Source organism: Cynocephalus volans, chromosome 15 (assembly GCF_027409185.1).
Source record: "Cynocephalus volans isolate mCynVol1 chromosome 15, mCynVol1.pri, whole genome shotgun sequence".
Classification (NCBI taxonomy): domain Eukaryota; kingdom Metazoa; phylum Chordata; class Mammalia; order Dermoptera; family Cynocephalidae; genus Cynocephalus; species Cynocephalus volans.
In genome coordinates, this window is record NC_084474.1 from 93,164,292 (window position 1) to 93,181,238 (window position 16,947).

The 16,947-nt window shown below is 36.4% G+C and overlaps 1 protein-coding gene across 17 annotated transcripts in view; it reads right to left on the reverse strand.

The window, feature by feature from the left end:
• PTK2 (protein tyrosine kinase 2) overlaps positions 1-16,947 on the reverse strand; it is a 299,259-nt gene that overhangs the window by 119,938 nt on the left and 162,374 nt on the right. For 16 of the 17 annotated variants that reach the window (XM_063079415.1, XM_063079414.1, XM_063079413.1 and 13 more), the window contains 4 exons: positions 16,199-16,339; positions 15,587-15,664; positions 6,229-6,336; positions 4,391-4,508 (listed from right to left, as the gene is read on the reverse strand). In XM_063079415.1, the coding sequence (XP_062935485.1) occupies positions 4,391-4,508; positions 6,229-6,336; positions 15,587-15,664; positions 16,199-16,339 (445 nt within the window). Of the gene's footprint in view, positions 1-4,385; positions 4,509-6,228; positions 6,337-15,586; positions 15,665-16,198; positions 16,340-16,947 lie in introns of all 17 variants that reach the window. The other variant, XM_063079405.1, reaches the window with a different exon arrangement.

A 16,947-nucleotide genomic window follows, 5' to 3' on the forward strand; every position in this document is an offset into this window, starting at 1 on the left:
TTTATCACTTTGTTAAATGAATAACATATGGTTTCTCATATCATTCACACGGTATGTTATTCTGAATAAATTCTTTTAAGAATAAGGATGAGTGTTACAGCTCCTTTTGTCTAGCAGGTTTTCCGGCCCTTATGAGAAGACCCTCTCGTGGGGAAAAAACAAAAAGAATAAGGAGGTATCTTTGCATTACCCTACATTTTCATTTTGTTTGATTTTTAGAACTAAGACTTTTAATTTTAATTTTTGAATAAAGGTTTTTTGCTATTGGTTCTTAATTATACAATTAATACAGACTCATTGCAACAAAACTAAATCATAAAGGTATATAACACGGAGAAAAGTGATAAAGCTGAATGAAGGCTCCCTCCCCTGCTTCAAATACAGTTCCATTTTCCTTAGAAGGATTCACATTGTCCTCAGTTTGTCAATTAACTTTACAGACTTTTTAAATGCTTATAAACACCTACATATTTGGATATATGAGGGTACTTCAAAAAGTTCATGAAGAAATAGAATGAAAAGATAATAGAAATGTCTCCATGAACTTTTTTCATATACACACATTTCCATGTAGGTCTTAACACAAAAATAAAATTATTTCATTGTTTTTAACATAGTATTGTATCAAGTATGCATGCTCCCTCATTTATTTATTAATTTTTATTCTGGTTTTAATTTTTTTGCTACTATAAACAATGTAATAGTGAACATCCAGCATGAGACTGCATTTTCCAGCAGCCTTGCCAAGAATGGTTGCTATCAGTTTTTTTTAACCAATCTAGTAAATATAAAATGATCTATCACTGTTTGTGTTCATATGTTTATTGAACATTTATATGTTCATTCTTCTATGAGGTGCTCATTTTTTCTACTGGACTGTATTTTACTTAATAAGCTGGAAGAACACTTGAAAAATAAGAGGTTCTAATTCCTTATGCATATGTCATAAATATTTTACCCTGTGTCATAGCTTTAAAAATGTTTATCTTTTGCTAAAAGTGTTTTAATTATGTAATAAAATCTACCAATTTTACTCTTATATCTTCTGGGTTTTATGTCACACTTGAAAATGTTCATGCCTCCCCCACAATGTTCAGTATTTACTATCATTCTATATACATACAAAACCTACTCAAGAAAGAGCCCTATCCCGCCAAGAGAAGGAGGCTAAAAGTCTATATTAAATTGTGTAATACTTTCCTCTGAGGAGAATTTTACTGAAGAATTTTACTAAAATTGCAAAATTGATTCTGAACTTCCTTGCAGGTAAGGGATGGGTTAGGTAATACTCTACAGTAAGGGCCGAGGTCATGCACCAACTCTGGTGCAACTTGGTCTAGGACATTTGTTTGGCTTATGACTCTTACTATGTTTCCCCCCTAGTAAATATCACCTTTGAAAGCACTTTATAAATCCAAAGTAACTGTGGTGGATCAAAGAACTAATATATCCAGGGCACACACACGGAACTTATTGATCATTTATTACTGTTATGCTCTATTACACATATACACATGTATATGTTGCCCATCATTAAATAGTTTATAGTCTAGAGAAGACGGGTGAGGTACACATATGAGGATACTTCAAAAAGTTTGTGAAAAAGTAGAATTAAAAGACAGCATGAATTTTTCCATGAAATTTTTGAAGTACGCTTCTATGATGTATTTAAAGTATGTTACCAGGAAAACAATATATTAGAGTTGTAGAAACATGTTTTACATTTATCTGAAAATTTTTTAAAATCTCAGTTTAAAAACCTTCATGTGCCTTGTCCACATGTATTTCTGACTACAATCAATCTTCAACTAGGCAATATATCTTCACCTTAGATACCTATGATAAAAGTCAGATAATACATAAATATGCTATGATTCAGAATAAGTAAATTATCAAGCTTAATAATTCATTCTATAAAGACAATATAAAGTCAGTAACAACCAATGCTCTACCTAGCTTTTTATGATATGCTCTTTTCACAAGAATGAAGAGCCTAAAGCATCTCATTTCACATTTTGATATCAAAATGTTTCTCTCTAGAGGAGCAAAAAAATGCTAATTAATAGTGAAATCAACACAGGAAGATGTCGAAGCTTTAAGTGTGAAATGGCTCATTTAATTCTTAATGTCTGAAAGTTATTTTTTAATGAGTATTTAACATATTGATAAAAGACATTTTGGTAAATTAGGATAAAATTTAGGAAATTATTTACTAAAAAGGAGATACGCAACCTGTTAAATTTAACATTTTTCCCAAAGTACTATCTTTCTGTGAAAAAATCTTCCCAAGACATTTAAATAATGTTTGTAAGGTAAATACCCCTGTTTAAAGCACAAAGTGACCCCCAAGCATTGAGCTGGCTCCGTTGCTGGCCTTGATGTGCAGTGGGGATGGGGTAAGGCCCACGGCCCCTGTTTGTTTCCTTGGGGTGTGTGACTTATCTGCTCATGTCCTTCACCAAATTTCTGTTTAGATTTTTCTAATTCATTTTTAAGAGTTCTTTTTGCAATAAGGATGTTAATCTTTGTACGTTTAAAAAAAAAAAAAAGTAGAGAGAAGAATAATGCTTACCAGAGGCTGGGAGGGCTGGGGTAGGAGGAGAGATTACGGGTGAAATCTCTAATGAAGACAAATCTATATTCTCACCCTAAGGGAATCACTGTGCAGTATGTGCATGTATTGCAACACACTGTACCCCACAGAAATAAATATAAATAAAATTGAATTTTTTAAAAAAAACTGTTAAAGCAGGAATAAAATGACAGGGAGGCAAGCAACGTTTCTTCCTCTCTTTGAAGTCTAAAAAAATAAAACATAAAAAAGGCACAAAGTGAAAAGTCAAGAGCTTATGGCTGCAAAGTCTTTAACTGAGAGCAGTTTTAGATATTTCTAAAAGCAACTTCATTAGTATATTTCATACAAGGAAAACTTCAAGAATATATATTTTAGAAAAAAATCTATGAATAGGCTTTACTGGTGTGAGCATCATGGGAAAAACACTTTTGCTATGTTAGTCATGCCCTGAAATCATACAGACTTATGTTTACTTAGTGGGCTTTTGGCTATGGCTTCAACTACTGTTTCGTGAGCACATCATCATCACCACCCTTTAAAGGGTCCAATGACTCCTCTGTTACACACACACACACACACACACACACTCACTCACTCACTCACTCACTCACTCACTCACTCACTCACTCTCCACCCCTCCCTCAAACGGTCTGTGAGCAGAGCACTTCCCTGTCAGGCAGGCTGGGTCCTCTGCGTTCCCACGCCAGGAGTCCAGCACTTTGCCATGCACTTCACTTGGGCCCCGATCCATCCTCTTCACTATTTAACCGAATTCTGTTCACTTGGACACATAGTCGGTGCTTCAGGATTCTTTACAGTCATCCTAGTCACACAGGTGAGTGCTGAAAAGGGGTGGTCTCAGCAATAAGGATAAAACCCAGGCAGTGCCCAACTACCATAGTGTGTGCTGCTTTTTGGTTACTATTTGGGACCCACCTAACACCCTACAGAGCAGGTATCATTCTTCTTTCACAGATGAAGAACCTCATAATCAAAATTAATACAGTATTTTTGAAAACTGTATCAGGCACAGTTCCAAGCCTTTTACATATATGAAGTCCTTTATTCTAACAATACTGTAAAAGACAGATACCGCTCTTCATGTTTTATAGATGAAGAAACTAAGGCACAGAAAAGTTAAGTAATTATAGAGGGTAGCACAGGGGACTCACACCAAAACCCAGTTTTTTCTTACTTTACACTATGCTATTATCTTGCTGGGAATATTTTCATTTGATTATTTCAGAAATCCAAATCCTCTGAAACATCTCTTGTTATATGTTTGCAAAAACTTCACATCATTTCTGAAGTGATACAGCCTTGTTTCTAGGATATTTATTCATTCTAATATTTGATTTTACATAATGACTTAGGATTTATTTTGTTCTTTACCTGCTCTAAGCTTTTATGATATATAGGAAATAAAAGAAAAGGGACTTTATTAATGTGAGTTACAAGAGACACTTTTTTTTTTAAACCCAGAATATAATCCCTAAAGTTTATCTAAAAATACTAATGTAATGGTAATTCAGTAAATACTCCAAGTAGGTAGCTCAAAACAGAGTATTGTAAATACAGACAATGTTTTCTCTGTATTGAAACCCAGCTCTTGGGCTGTGGAAAATCTGAACTGGATCACTATCCCTAGAAAAACAACAAAAAACCAACAAATTTAGATTATACTGGGCTGAATTATTTACATGGTCTTCACGTTTACAGAATTACCTAAAAGGATAACAGGCTCTTGGGGGTCATCTCATCTAACAATTCAGTAGGAACGCAACTGGGAATGCTCAAACAGAAATAGGACCTCACCTTTCTGAGGCCTGATGATAAAAGACTGTGTGGCCCCATTCACCAGGCGGCAGTATCCATCGATCAGGTCAGCCATATTCTCCGCAATGGTTAGTGATGGTGCCGTCACTGTCAGAGGCTAAATGGGAAAGATCAAGAAAAAGACGCTATTGTTTTCCCAGTAAGCAAAGGGACAGCTGCTCTATGACATCAGACCTCTACAAACACTTGAAAACAGAGAAGAGTGGGAATGAAACAAGATTTGTTATAGATTTGAGTAAAAATAGAAGTTTGATATTTATGGACATTATTCCTAGAATATGTGACAGAAGGCAAACCCAGATGAAACCAGAAAAATCACTTAAACTGAGGTTCACTTTCTAAAACAAAAGGAGGTAAAAAAAATATTTTCCTTCAGACCGTCTGGCCCCTCTGGCATACCCTAATAAACATAATAATTTAGATAATCAGTAAGTTTAAGTATGACTTGTTTTAGAAACTAGATTAACACGAAGTAAATTTTTATCAACCACCTATTATAATTTTTCTAATACAAAGAAAATTACTAAAATTTCATTATTTTTAGCATATATAGCATGCTATGCCCAAAGGCTTAGAAATCACTCTCTTTTCAGTATTATATTCAGTTTTGATAAACTTTCCAAAGACCATCTTTAATTTATCCAGGAGAGAATAAAAGCTGTATTTTATTTTCAAATACAGGTATGTCCTAATTCATGTATATATTCTAATCTCCTTCTAAATGAACAATTTTTCTCATTACTGCATTATCCTAAATGTTATTTGGGGGATGACAAAATGAAAGGAAGGCAGTTTGAAAGTGAAGGTACAACATCATTACTGAGATATTTGCAGGAAACTTCAATGTGCAACAAGTTCTCAATATGTATATGGTAGTACTTGTCTAATCCTGACAATCAATAGACTTCCTAGAGCCTCAGATGTCAGCAAACTCACAGATTCACAGGTCCAAACAGTGATGAAGCACTTGCCTACCATGAGGAGCACTGCAAATAAACCCACCTGGAGAAGTGGCTGCAACAGATCAAATTCTGGTGTGCTGGATGCGAACAGATGAGTTCCAAACAATGCACTTCACACACGTAGCACTGTGTGTGCCACCGGACTGTTTAGATGCTTTCCCGTGTGAGTATACTCTGTCCATCTTTCAGAGAGGATCATATTACGTAGTGTTTGCTGCGTGGTCACCCCCGTGCCACTTCTTGTTTTCAGTGCACTATTGCATGTTGACTAAGAAAGCAGCTAAGGGTCCAGATAGTCTGGGTATGAACTTCATCTCTACCAATCACTATGACCATGGCCAAGCTCTTCTGCCTCAGTTTCCTCATCTACAGAATGAGGTTAACCAAAGTATATCAAAGTACCTACCTTGCTTGGTTTTAAGAATGACATATGCTTCTCTTGGCTTCTGTGTAAAGAGCAGTGGATGGCATGTGCCCAGTAAGTATAAGCTACTGCTGCTGCTATTATCGTAATTATTAAAACCCAGAAAATGTCACATATAACACACTCTGAGAAATAACATAGTTCACAGAATATATACATATAATCCTAAGAGGTTGATTTCCTCAGTAGTTCACGATAATCCTTAACCACCTTCACAGTGATTCTCCTGACTGATTTTTAAATCTGTCTCCTATCCTATTCCTGAAGACATTTAATCATTATTATCTGTAATGTAATTCTTACTATATAGGAAAAGTTGTGACTCTAATGTTCCATGAAAACTTCATCCTTATCCTAAAAAGAAAATCATTATTTTTAAAATACCACTATGTTTGAGTTTTCCCTTAATGAGGAATGTAAATGTTTCTTACCTCAGGTGCCCCTGCTATCTTTAGTTGTAGCATTCCTTTTCTGTCCTTGTCTTCGCTGTTTGAATACTGAATGGTCTGCACTTGATTGAAGTCGGCCAGATGTGTGGGCTTTGGAAAGGAAAGGTGAGATGTTTAGACCACGGATAAAAGACTTCACTGATTCAAACTGTTTTGTGAAATTTTGATGGTCCCAACCCCCATCCCATTCTCTTGAATATATCTTCCCTAAGTCTGAAGGTGTGGGGGGGGAAAAACAGATTCTCGAGGTAGCACCCAGTGGAGCAGTCACATAACCGTCTCCTGCACTTCAAGTTTACGGACGTGTCTGTTCTTTGTGATGTCCTGAGGAGACCCATACAGTTGGATGGGTGAAAGTATAGTCACGACACAGAGAGAAAACAGAAGATAGAGGAAGGAAGTAGAAGGAATCCTTGGCTTGACTCACTTGCCAGCCTGGGAGGATCCTTATGGAATTCTTGTTGGAGTGCATGCCCATTCCCATAGAAAGAGGGGTCTGGGCTCACTCTCAATCATCCTGGGCTAGAATAAGTTTCTGAAACTTAGTGAAGTTCTCTTCTACAGTACAATGGAACTAGGGAGATAGTATGTATCTAAAGGACCCCTTCCACAGACTGAACTCTTAGGATGTGCCAAGAGAGATTTTGGTCATTGTTACAATACAATAAACTCTTTTTCTTAAGAAGAAAAAAGTATACACGTCTTTTATCCTTCTAGCATTTCATGATCGTGATCACTCTGCATGTGACGATTCCTACATATTTCTTTAAAACCATCACAAGGTATCAGCCCCTCCCCACCCCAAAGAGGACAGATGATGCCACTAGCACTGAGCTTGAGCTGTCGTTCAGAGAGACTCATGCTTAGATGCCCTTCCCAGCGAAGCATTTTCCCACTTTGTTTTCAGGGATGCCTGTGTTCCATGGGCCTCCTGACTTCCCCAGGGAGGCCAGGGGCAGCCATCTGTTCTCCTAGGCCTCCACTGCACACTTTCCTCTCTTGGCTGCTGGGACATGCGGCCCTCTTGGGGTTTCCTCCGACCTCACTGGTCCTTCTTTCATGGTTCCTTTTATTGGCTTCTCCCCTACTCAATCTATAAAAGTGAAAGTTCTATAGGTCTCTGCTGGGTGGGCCCTGTTCATCCACCTAGTTGTGCCATGGCATGGTGAATACCATCTAGTCTTATGGCATTAAAAACCATCTCCAGCTCTGACATCTCCCTGAAACTTACCCAATTCCCTATATGACATCTCCGCATGGATGTCTGGGAGAGATTACAAACTAACACAATCAAAAGGGTACTCCTTCAAAATATGTTCCTCCTCCAGGTTTCCCCACTTCAGTAAAAAGCATCATATTTGATCAGATTCCTGAGCCGAAATGAAGGAAGACATTATCACTAATTCCTCTCTCTCCCTTGCCTCCATATCCAACCTCTCTCAGCAATTCCTGGCAACCCCAGCTCCAAACACATCTGGACTCCATGTGTTTTCTTTCCACCTTCCCAGCTATCACTCTGGTCCACGCCAACATTATCATATTGTGCTTAGAATCCTACAATTGTTTCCTAACTGGTTTCCCTTCATCCATACTTGTCCCCAACAATATACTGCCCTTACCTGGAAGTCAAGGAGATACTTTAAAAATGTAAATCAGATCATATTATTGCCTTACTTAAAAAGGTACAATGCAAGCCCGTACCCTACATGATTTACATGATCAAACATGCTCCATGTTCTGAGCCTTACCTGCTTCTCTCACCTAACCTCCTACCATGATCTCATGTACATGAGATGTGCTGTAGGTCTCACTGGGGTAGAACCATTCCGGGGGTAGGTTGTTTTTAGTTGACCAAAGGATGAGGGATATGAAAGAGGACCAAAGCTGCTAGATGCCATATAACGTGTGGGGAATTCCCTCACTATGAAAAATTGTCCTGTGTCCCAAATAGCTTTCGAATGTCCCGGTATGGATGTTGGTGAAAAATCTGATTCTAGAATCAAAGTCCCTTAAAAACACAAAGTATGCTCTGCACTGAATTTTCCAGGAATGCCACTTACATGTAATGCAAGAGAACGATATACTGTGCTGTCTTTGGAACTTTACTAAGAGTTGCTCACCATGCTGAAAAATGACGTCACTAAGGGCAAGACATGCTGTGGTATTCTGGTCACTGACACAAGGTACCAGTGTCAGTTTGCACTTGTAGCTACTCTATGCACATATGTAACAGGATATCTGAGGCTTCTTCTAATAGACTAAGAGTCAAATACAAGTATTATTAGTTGGTGGCAACACATGAAATGAGGAGTATCTCAGTTAGTTTCAATTACTGCTATCTCACAATCTTAAAAAAATTTCCAAAGCACAATAATTTAGGTTCAGAAAATTACATATGGAAATTAGTTTTTATTCCTTTTTTAAAAAATCCTATTGTTTTTCTACCTCACTCTGATATTATCCCCCGACAAAGTCGGACACATAACTTTCTTTCCCTTTCACTTTCCTACACTACTTGCATGAAATGACTTCTGGTTGTCCTCTCACATTGAAAGTCATTACTAAGTACATGCATCTGATTGTAATGCTCTCCAATATACTGTGCTGAGCATTTAGATATTGAAAGAGATTTTTTCAAATTATATGTGTAGGTGGATAACATACTCTGTTATTTTAAGGATAGTAAAAGGATATTTAAAAATATCTGTTATAAGGAAGATAGGATTGAAAAGAGCCAACACTACCCACTTACTCTAAATCGGACACCCAGAAGATACTCTCTCTCACATCACCCTACTGTAGCCCTTTATCAAAATCAGATTATTTCCATTGCTTACCTTCTTTCTTACATTCTATATCACACCAGAATGAATGCCCCTTGAGGGTGACAATACGAGTGTGTGAATAAACTTTGAGAACTTGTTAGGTGCTGGGTTCTGTTGCAAGTGTCAGGACACAGCAGTGGACAAGGACCACATAAATTCAGACATTAAACAAGTAATCACACAAGTAATCACACAAGTAACACTCAGTTACGACTGTGACAGGACTATGACAAAGTAATATAGAATGTCTGTAAAAAATCTAATTTATTGGGAAGGAGGGGACATGAAATAAGGCCACAGAAAAAGTTTCACTGAGAAAAAGAGAGTAAGACTTGGTAACATGAAGTCAAGACCATGTACGTTATATTTAGGACCCAGCCAACTGCCTAGAACAAAACAGCTACACAAAATACAAGGGTACTTCAAAAAGTTCATGGAAAGACTCCTATTATCTTTTAATTCTGTTTTTCCAAGAACTTTTTAAAGTACCCTTGTATGTATGCAAACTGACTATAGTAACACTTAAGATAAGGTGCATGAGCAGTCATTATCCAGGCAAATAGAGAGGGAAAGGAAACATGAAGAGGAGAATCTAGAGCTGCACTGTCCAGTATGGTAGTGGGATGCCACATGTGTTATTGAGCACCTTGTGGTACACGTTTTGTCCAAACTGAGATATGCTGCAAGTATAAAACGCATGCCAGATTTCAAAGACTTGGAATGATAAAAAGAAGATAAAATCTCAATAATTTTTACATCAATTACATGTTGAAATAGTCATATTTTGGATATACCTGGTTAAACAAAATACACTATAAAAATTAATTTCACTTGTCTTTCTACCTTCTTAAACGTGGTTACTAGAAAATTTAAAATTACCTACAAGGCTTGCATCATACTGCTCTATTGGACAGGCTATAGAGATGAAGTTGATAAGGACTCAGAAGCACCCAGTGGCTTAGTCACACAAGGGTATTGCTACTCTGACAAGGCACTGGGTGGGCTGGTGGTGTGATGGTGGCAGGCAGGCCAAGCCCGGCTGGAGGAAGTTGAGGAGAGTATAGGAAGAATCATGCACAGTGCAATTAGACAGCCTGTCAAGAAGCTCAAGTAATAAAGGAAAGAGAGACATGAGGCACCTGGAAGGGAAAGGGATAGGAATGCAGGGTTAAGAGAGGATACTTCTAGGATGGGAGAAATTATACTTTTCTAGGTTGACATGAATTACCCAGGATATTAGAAATGTCTGCTGATGCAGGAAGGAAAGTGTAGAGCTGCAGAACTACCATGAGCGGGTAAGATAGGGCAGTAGCCATCACACAAGTAGAGGGGCTTGTCTTCTCCAGGAACATGAAGTTCACCTGCAGAAGGCAGAACACAGGGGCACGAGGCAGCAGTATGGTGGGGCAGCCAGAAATCGAGGAGAAGGGCAGATATTATGGGAACTATTGGAGACTCCATCCTGATTGTTCCTATCCTACTTTTCTTCTACTTTATACAACTAACAACTGTTATAGGCATAGAGATTCTTATAATCTTAAATACAAAATATTTTTTTCGTGAAAACCTCACAAAAATCAACTACACTTTTGGCCACAAAGAAGACCTTAACAAATTCAAAATAGTTAACATTTAAAAACTCATATTATCTGCTCACAAGCCAATTGAAATTGGTATATAATATGCTTATAAGAATAATAAAAATAAGACAAAAACCCCTAGAACTACTTGAAAATTAAGTAACATTCTCCTAAATAATGCTATAATGAAAGAGAAATAAAAATGAAATTTTAAACTAAACAGAAATACAATAAAAAGGAGAAAGCAACATACCTAAAATGGTAAGACATGTTAAAAGTTGTACAAGAAGTAAATGGCTTTCAAATTAAACCAAAATAAAATTTTAAAAAGTGCTTTAAGCGAATGGCATAATGAAAAAACAAACATAGCCAAGACACTATGAAAAGGGATTAACAAAGAAAATACTAACATTAATAAAAATGAATAGAAATGCTGTAATAAATCCCTATGCTTGTCCCTCAAAAGACAACTAGAACAAATAGACCCTTTGTAACTTTGAAAAAAGAGCTGATTCAAAAGATACAAACTTAGGAATGGGACAGGATATAGAAATAAAGTTACTGGAAAAATGTTAAGAGAACTAAAGCAGATAGTATGCTAACAAAATATAAATTGCCAAAATTGACACAAGAAGTGGAAAATATGAATAGATCTATTACTACTGAAAATATTATAAAGATAGTTAAACACATATTATTGAAAAAGATGCCATGTGGTTACATAGATCACTTCTATCTAACCTTCAAAGAACATGCAATTCCAATTTGACTTAAAATATTTCAGGCCATTAAAAATCATGGAAAGACCACTAATTCACCTGATGAAATTAATGTAGCTTTAATACCAGATCCTTATAAAGTTAACATAAAAAAAGAAAAGCCTAGATTAATCTTACTTACAAACAGTTGTAAAAATTCTTCCAATTAACAAATATAATAAATCAATATTTCAAAAGAGTAATATAACAAGGAGTTATTTAATGGCTCAGTATCAGCACATCTATTCATATAGTCCACTATAATAACAAATTAAAGGAGATAAAAACAGGATCATATCAGTACAGGTTAAAAAGGCCTCTGATTAAATTTAGGAGCTATTCATAATAAAAATTCTAAGCAAAAGATCAAAAGGGCATAATTTTAAAACATTAAAGACATGTTGTTAAAACTCAACAAAAATTACCTAAATAATATACTTTTAATTGATAAATTGTAAAACAAAATAGAAGCCTCCACCACACTGTTATTAAACATGATCTTTGAGATTCTTGTGAATATAAGAAGACAAAATTGTATAGGTTATGGGGAAAAAAGTTAAAATAATTCTTATTTTGCTGATGCTAATTTAAAAATACCTATTACATAAATAATAAGGTTGCTAACCATATGAGGACACTTCAAAAAGTTCATGGAAAAATAGAATTAAAAGATAATACTAGTCTTTCCATGAACTTTTTGAAGTACCCTCATATGATATGCAATACTCAAATATATTCTTTTATACTCACAGTATGAATTTTACATGCCCTCCCCACCCCCAAAAATCCACTCACTGAAATCTTACTGAAGGATGTAAAAGAAGTCCTGAACAAATAAATATACCATATTCTCAGATAACAAAAGATCCAAAAAGATCCAAAAATGTTTACTTTCAAAAAAATCTCACGAAATTAACATACAAGCTGGAATCCCAACAGAATTTTCTTTTAATTTCATAAATTTGGTTTTGAAAAAGAAAATAATCAGAAACAGCCAGGAAAGGGTACAAAAGAAGAAGGATATACAAGGTATAGAAGAAAAGAAGATATTGGGACATAGCATCAAACTACAGCAACCAAATCAGTATGGTATCAAAAGAGACACCTGGATCCGTGGAAAAGAACAGAGGAACCAGAAGTAGATTAGGGAAGTGGTGGTTCAATTCAGACGTAAAAGATTAAATTATTTAATAAACTGCACTGACACAATTTGCTACTCACCTAGAATATGGACAACAATAGCAACTACATAATGACTATAATAACTAATATTTTCTAAGTGCTTACTTTGTACTAGGCTATAATCTAAATACTTCAAATTTATTAATGTATTTAATTCTCTTACAAACCCTAATTGCAATTATTACTATCATTCTGATGAGAAAACACAAGCATAGACTGTGAAGGAATGGACCCAAAGTCACGAAGCAAGTATGTAAGTGGCTCAAGATGGTGGTAACCTTGGCCATGTACTCCAGAGCCTGTGACCTCTTGACCACACTACACCCCACCTCTCATCATCTTTTCTGAACAAAGAGATTGGATCCCCATCTCGTGCCATGTACAAAATCCCAGATGAATTAAACACATACATGCAGAAAGGCAAAGAAAAATCTGTGAGAAAATATAAGACTACAGACCTAATTTTAGAATTTTAACAAAAAAATAGATAATAAAAGATGGATAATGTCATCATTTTCTGAAGAGGTTGCACCAGTTTATATTCTCAGCAGCTCAGTATGAAAGTTCCAGTTGCTCCACATTCTTGCTAACACTTGGCACTAGATGACTTTTTCCTTTTAGCCATGTGTAACAGTATCACTCTGCATTTTTCTGATGACTATAAGGCTGAACACCTTTTCGTTTACTTATTCACCATTTGGATTTCCTCTGATGGGCTGTCTGTCCTTTTCTTAAGGACTTGTAGTCATTCTTTATCCTGGATTAAGAGTCTATGTCAAATATATTTATTGCAAATACCTGGCTTGCTTTTCTCCTATCTTTCAATGAAAAGAAGTTACTGATTTCAATGTAGTTCAATTCATCAGAATTTCCTTTTTTAGAGCAGCACTTTTTATGTCCTATTTAAGGAATCTCTGCCTACCCTAAAGTTATAAAGATATTTTCCTATGTTTTCTTCTAAAACTTTTGTCATTTTTACCTTTCATATGTAGATCTATATTCCATCTGGAATTGATTTTCGTCATGGTATGTAACACAGGGGTCAAAATTCATTCAGTTTTCCTCTGAACATACAGTTAACCCAGCAGCATTTACTGAAAAGCTAATCAACGATGCCAAAAGTCACATAGCGGTCACTCTTAGGGTGCAGGACTGGTGACTAGAAAGGGGCAGGAGGGGTCTCAAGGGGTTCTGAGGTTGATCTGTTTAAAGTCAACAGCCAACACGAGATTTGGAAAAAAAATTTTAACAAAGATATAGGAAAACACACTGACTTCCTTAATGTGTAAAGAGATGTACAAATTGAGAAGAAAAAGACAACTGTGTTGGTAAAATAGGCAAAGTATATGACATAAGCAATTAATTCACAGAAGTGGGAAGAGAAACATCCAGGACATGAAAATATGTTTAAATCCACTAGATGCTTGCTTTACATCAAACTGAACAAAAAGAATAATAAGAATCGTTTTATACCTACTAAAATGGAAAAGTTAAAAAAGCTATTAGAACTACTGCCATCAAATGAGTGAGAAATTAGTACTCTCATATTCTGCTGGTGACAATATGAAGTTTCTTAGCCTTTCTGAAAAGCAATCTGGCAGCTTGTTTTAAAATTAAAACTATTTGAATGGATCTTACAGTTCTATCCCTGGGAATCTATTCCTCAAGGAGAAAAAACAGTAGTTCATAAAGATACTTGTCAAGGAATATTTATTATGTCACTGTCTTGGAGCAGAAAGCTGAAAGCAAAACAAATGTCCTCCATATGGTTCCACCTGGCTCCCAGAGAGAGAAGGGACACAGCCAGGGTGGACCAGAGTGAATTCAGGTTCGGAGTGAGATGACCAAGATGTAGGCCAGTAGGCCTGATGATGACACCATTTCTGAATAAGAGAACAAGACTATGGAGAAAAACACAGAATAATCATCACTGGGCCATTTACATGTGAGCATGGGGGCAACAGGGAAGGCTGAGAAGAAGAGTATGGTGGAAGCAGAGCCCAGCTGAGCAGGGATGGAAGCCACAGAGCACACTCGGAAGAAAGGAGGTATGACATGACATGGTTTAATCACATGTTATGTACTTATATGTAAAATTATGTGTATGGGTACATGTCTTAACTAATGAAGTAAAAAGTTTAAATTACAAAACTATATGAGTAAAAAAGAACACGTGCTGGTGAGAGACCTGTGAAGTAGCCCCTCAAAATTACATTCCCTGACTCCCCACTAAAATGAGAGCATAACCTTCTTAGCATAAGGTCCCTTACATAGTTCTACTTCTCATGTAGTCCTTATTTATTTTGTACACTTGAGTGTAAGCTACATAAAGGCAGGGACTTGTGTTTTCTTCTTTTTTATATCTAGAATCTCTAGAAGGTGCCTGGCACCAAGCAGGTGCTCAATCACACTTGTTGCAAGAAAGAAACGGGAACACACAAGCAAAGGCTAGCACTTCTGCTGAGAACAGAAGAAGGAAGGTCTGGTGTGGCAGTAGAGGACAAGCTGTGGACTTCTACTTAATGGCACTTTTTTCTCAGTAAGGTGAGTAAGGCTGGGGAAAAAAACTCTTCGTAAATCCCGTAAGGAGAGTTCTGAATGTATAACATATCCCACCCCCCCACCGGGGACAGCCTGAACAGGCTGTTTCAAAGGATATGATGCCATGACAAGTACACTCAAACCATACAGAGAATTGAATAAAAAATAACATTTAAAACTTCTCCAAATAAACTGTAACAACCCCATCCAGATCTCACTACAATATGTATGATTTGTATGATTCACTTCCTCTCATAACTAAAGAATTCTGAAGAATTTCAACAGTGGCCTGGAGTTTCTCTTATTTACACCTACCCACCCTAGCAACAAACACCCTGCAGTGAAAAGATTTAAATGCAGAATGATGTCTTTTCCAGAAGAACATCCCATTTCCTTAACTTGATTCCTCTTTGTCTAAAGTCAAATTCTCAAAACATCACAGAAGCAGACTTACATTACAGCCCTTGTCTGTTAGGTAACTGATCCCTTCTTCTGGGCCGATTGCCAGTTCCACTGAAATAATCCAGCTTGACTTTCGAAGGTAAAACAGGTGAGGACAGAGGCACCGGAAAGAAAAAGAAATAGTTTAGATAAAGAGCCGTGGATATATTAAAAGACCAAAAGGGAGTTGGCTTGGCTTGCTATGAATCTTTCTAACCAAATAAGATAAAACATTTATAATTTCATTGACCCAGGATCTACTGAGCCTAGACAGAGAGACACTATGCTGACTCCAATGTACTTGGAGATGGTGGTTTCCTTGGGAAGAGTATCCAAAGAGGTCAACCAACCCTTGGAGAACAGTTAATCAACAAATTGCAGGGCTGGCTGGAATAAAAAACCTCATTATAAACATAGGCGTGATATTTAAAAAGTAATTTTATTCTCACATTGATATATTTTGTATTTTCTCCACTGTGAAAATGATAAAATAATATTTTCATGTTGTTTAAAAATGTGACAAATTAGCTTTCTTCCAATCAGAAATTTAGATATACATGGATAAGAAAGAGCAAAATAAAAAAATTTCAAACTAGTCCACGATTTCCCATGCTTCCATACTTACGCCAAGAGCACACTTGAAGCATTCTTTATCAAATCTGTACACTGGAGACAGAATCTCAAAGAATTTCAGAATACTTTCTTCTCTGTTAAGGTTGGCAAATTGTCTGAATGTTTGTTGAATTAGTTTTCTTAGTGTTTTGGCCTGCATAAGAAAATTACAAAGAATCTTTTTAGAGTCAGCAATGCATAAAGACTATAGCAATAACAGTAAGATTTCTTTCCTACCCATCTTAATACTACCTACATTCACATTACTTACAAACTATCATACTTGTCATATAACTATAAATTTATTTATCAGAACTTTTTAATAATTGTGGTAAAATACATATAACATAAAATTCATCATCTTAACCATTTTTAAGTGTACAGTTTAGTATGGAGCTTTGTTTCTTAAAGAGAAATTTGTAAAGCAGTAATCTGCTTATTAGAATACGTGGCAAAAAGTTCAGCATTAAAAAAACATGTACCATGTATACAATGACCCAGAAATGGCAAGGGTGAGGGTGTAAAGATACTCACAAGTTCCACTGTTAGGAGGGAAAATGGATACACCTTAGCAAAGGGCAAACGAATCAAAAACCTTAAAAAATCACAACCCTTGAACCAGAAAATAAAATTCTTTAGAAATGATTAAAGGGCCGGCCCGTGGCTCACTCGGGAGAGTGTGGTGTTGATTAACACCAAGGCCCCGGGTTCGGATCCCATATAGGGATGGCTGGTTAGCTCACTGGCTGAGCGTGGTGCTCA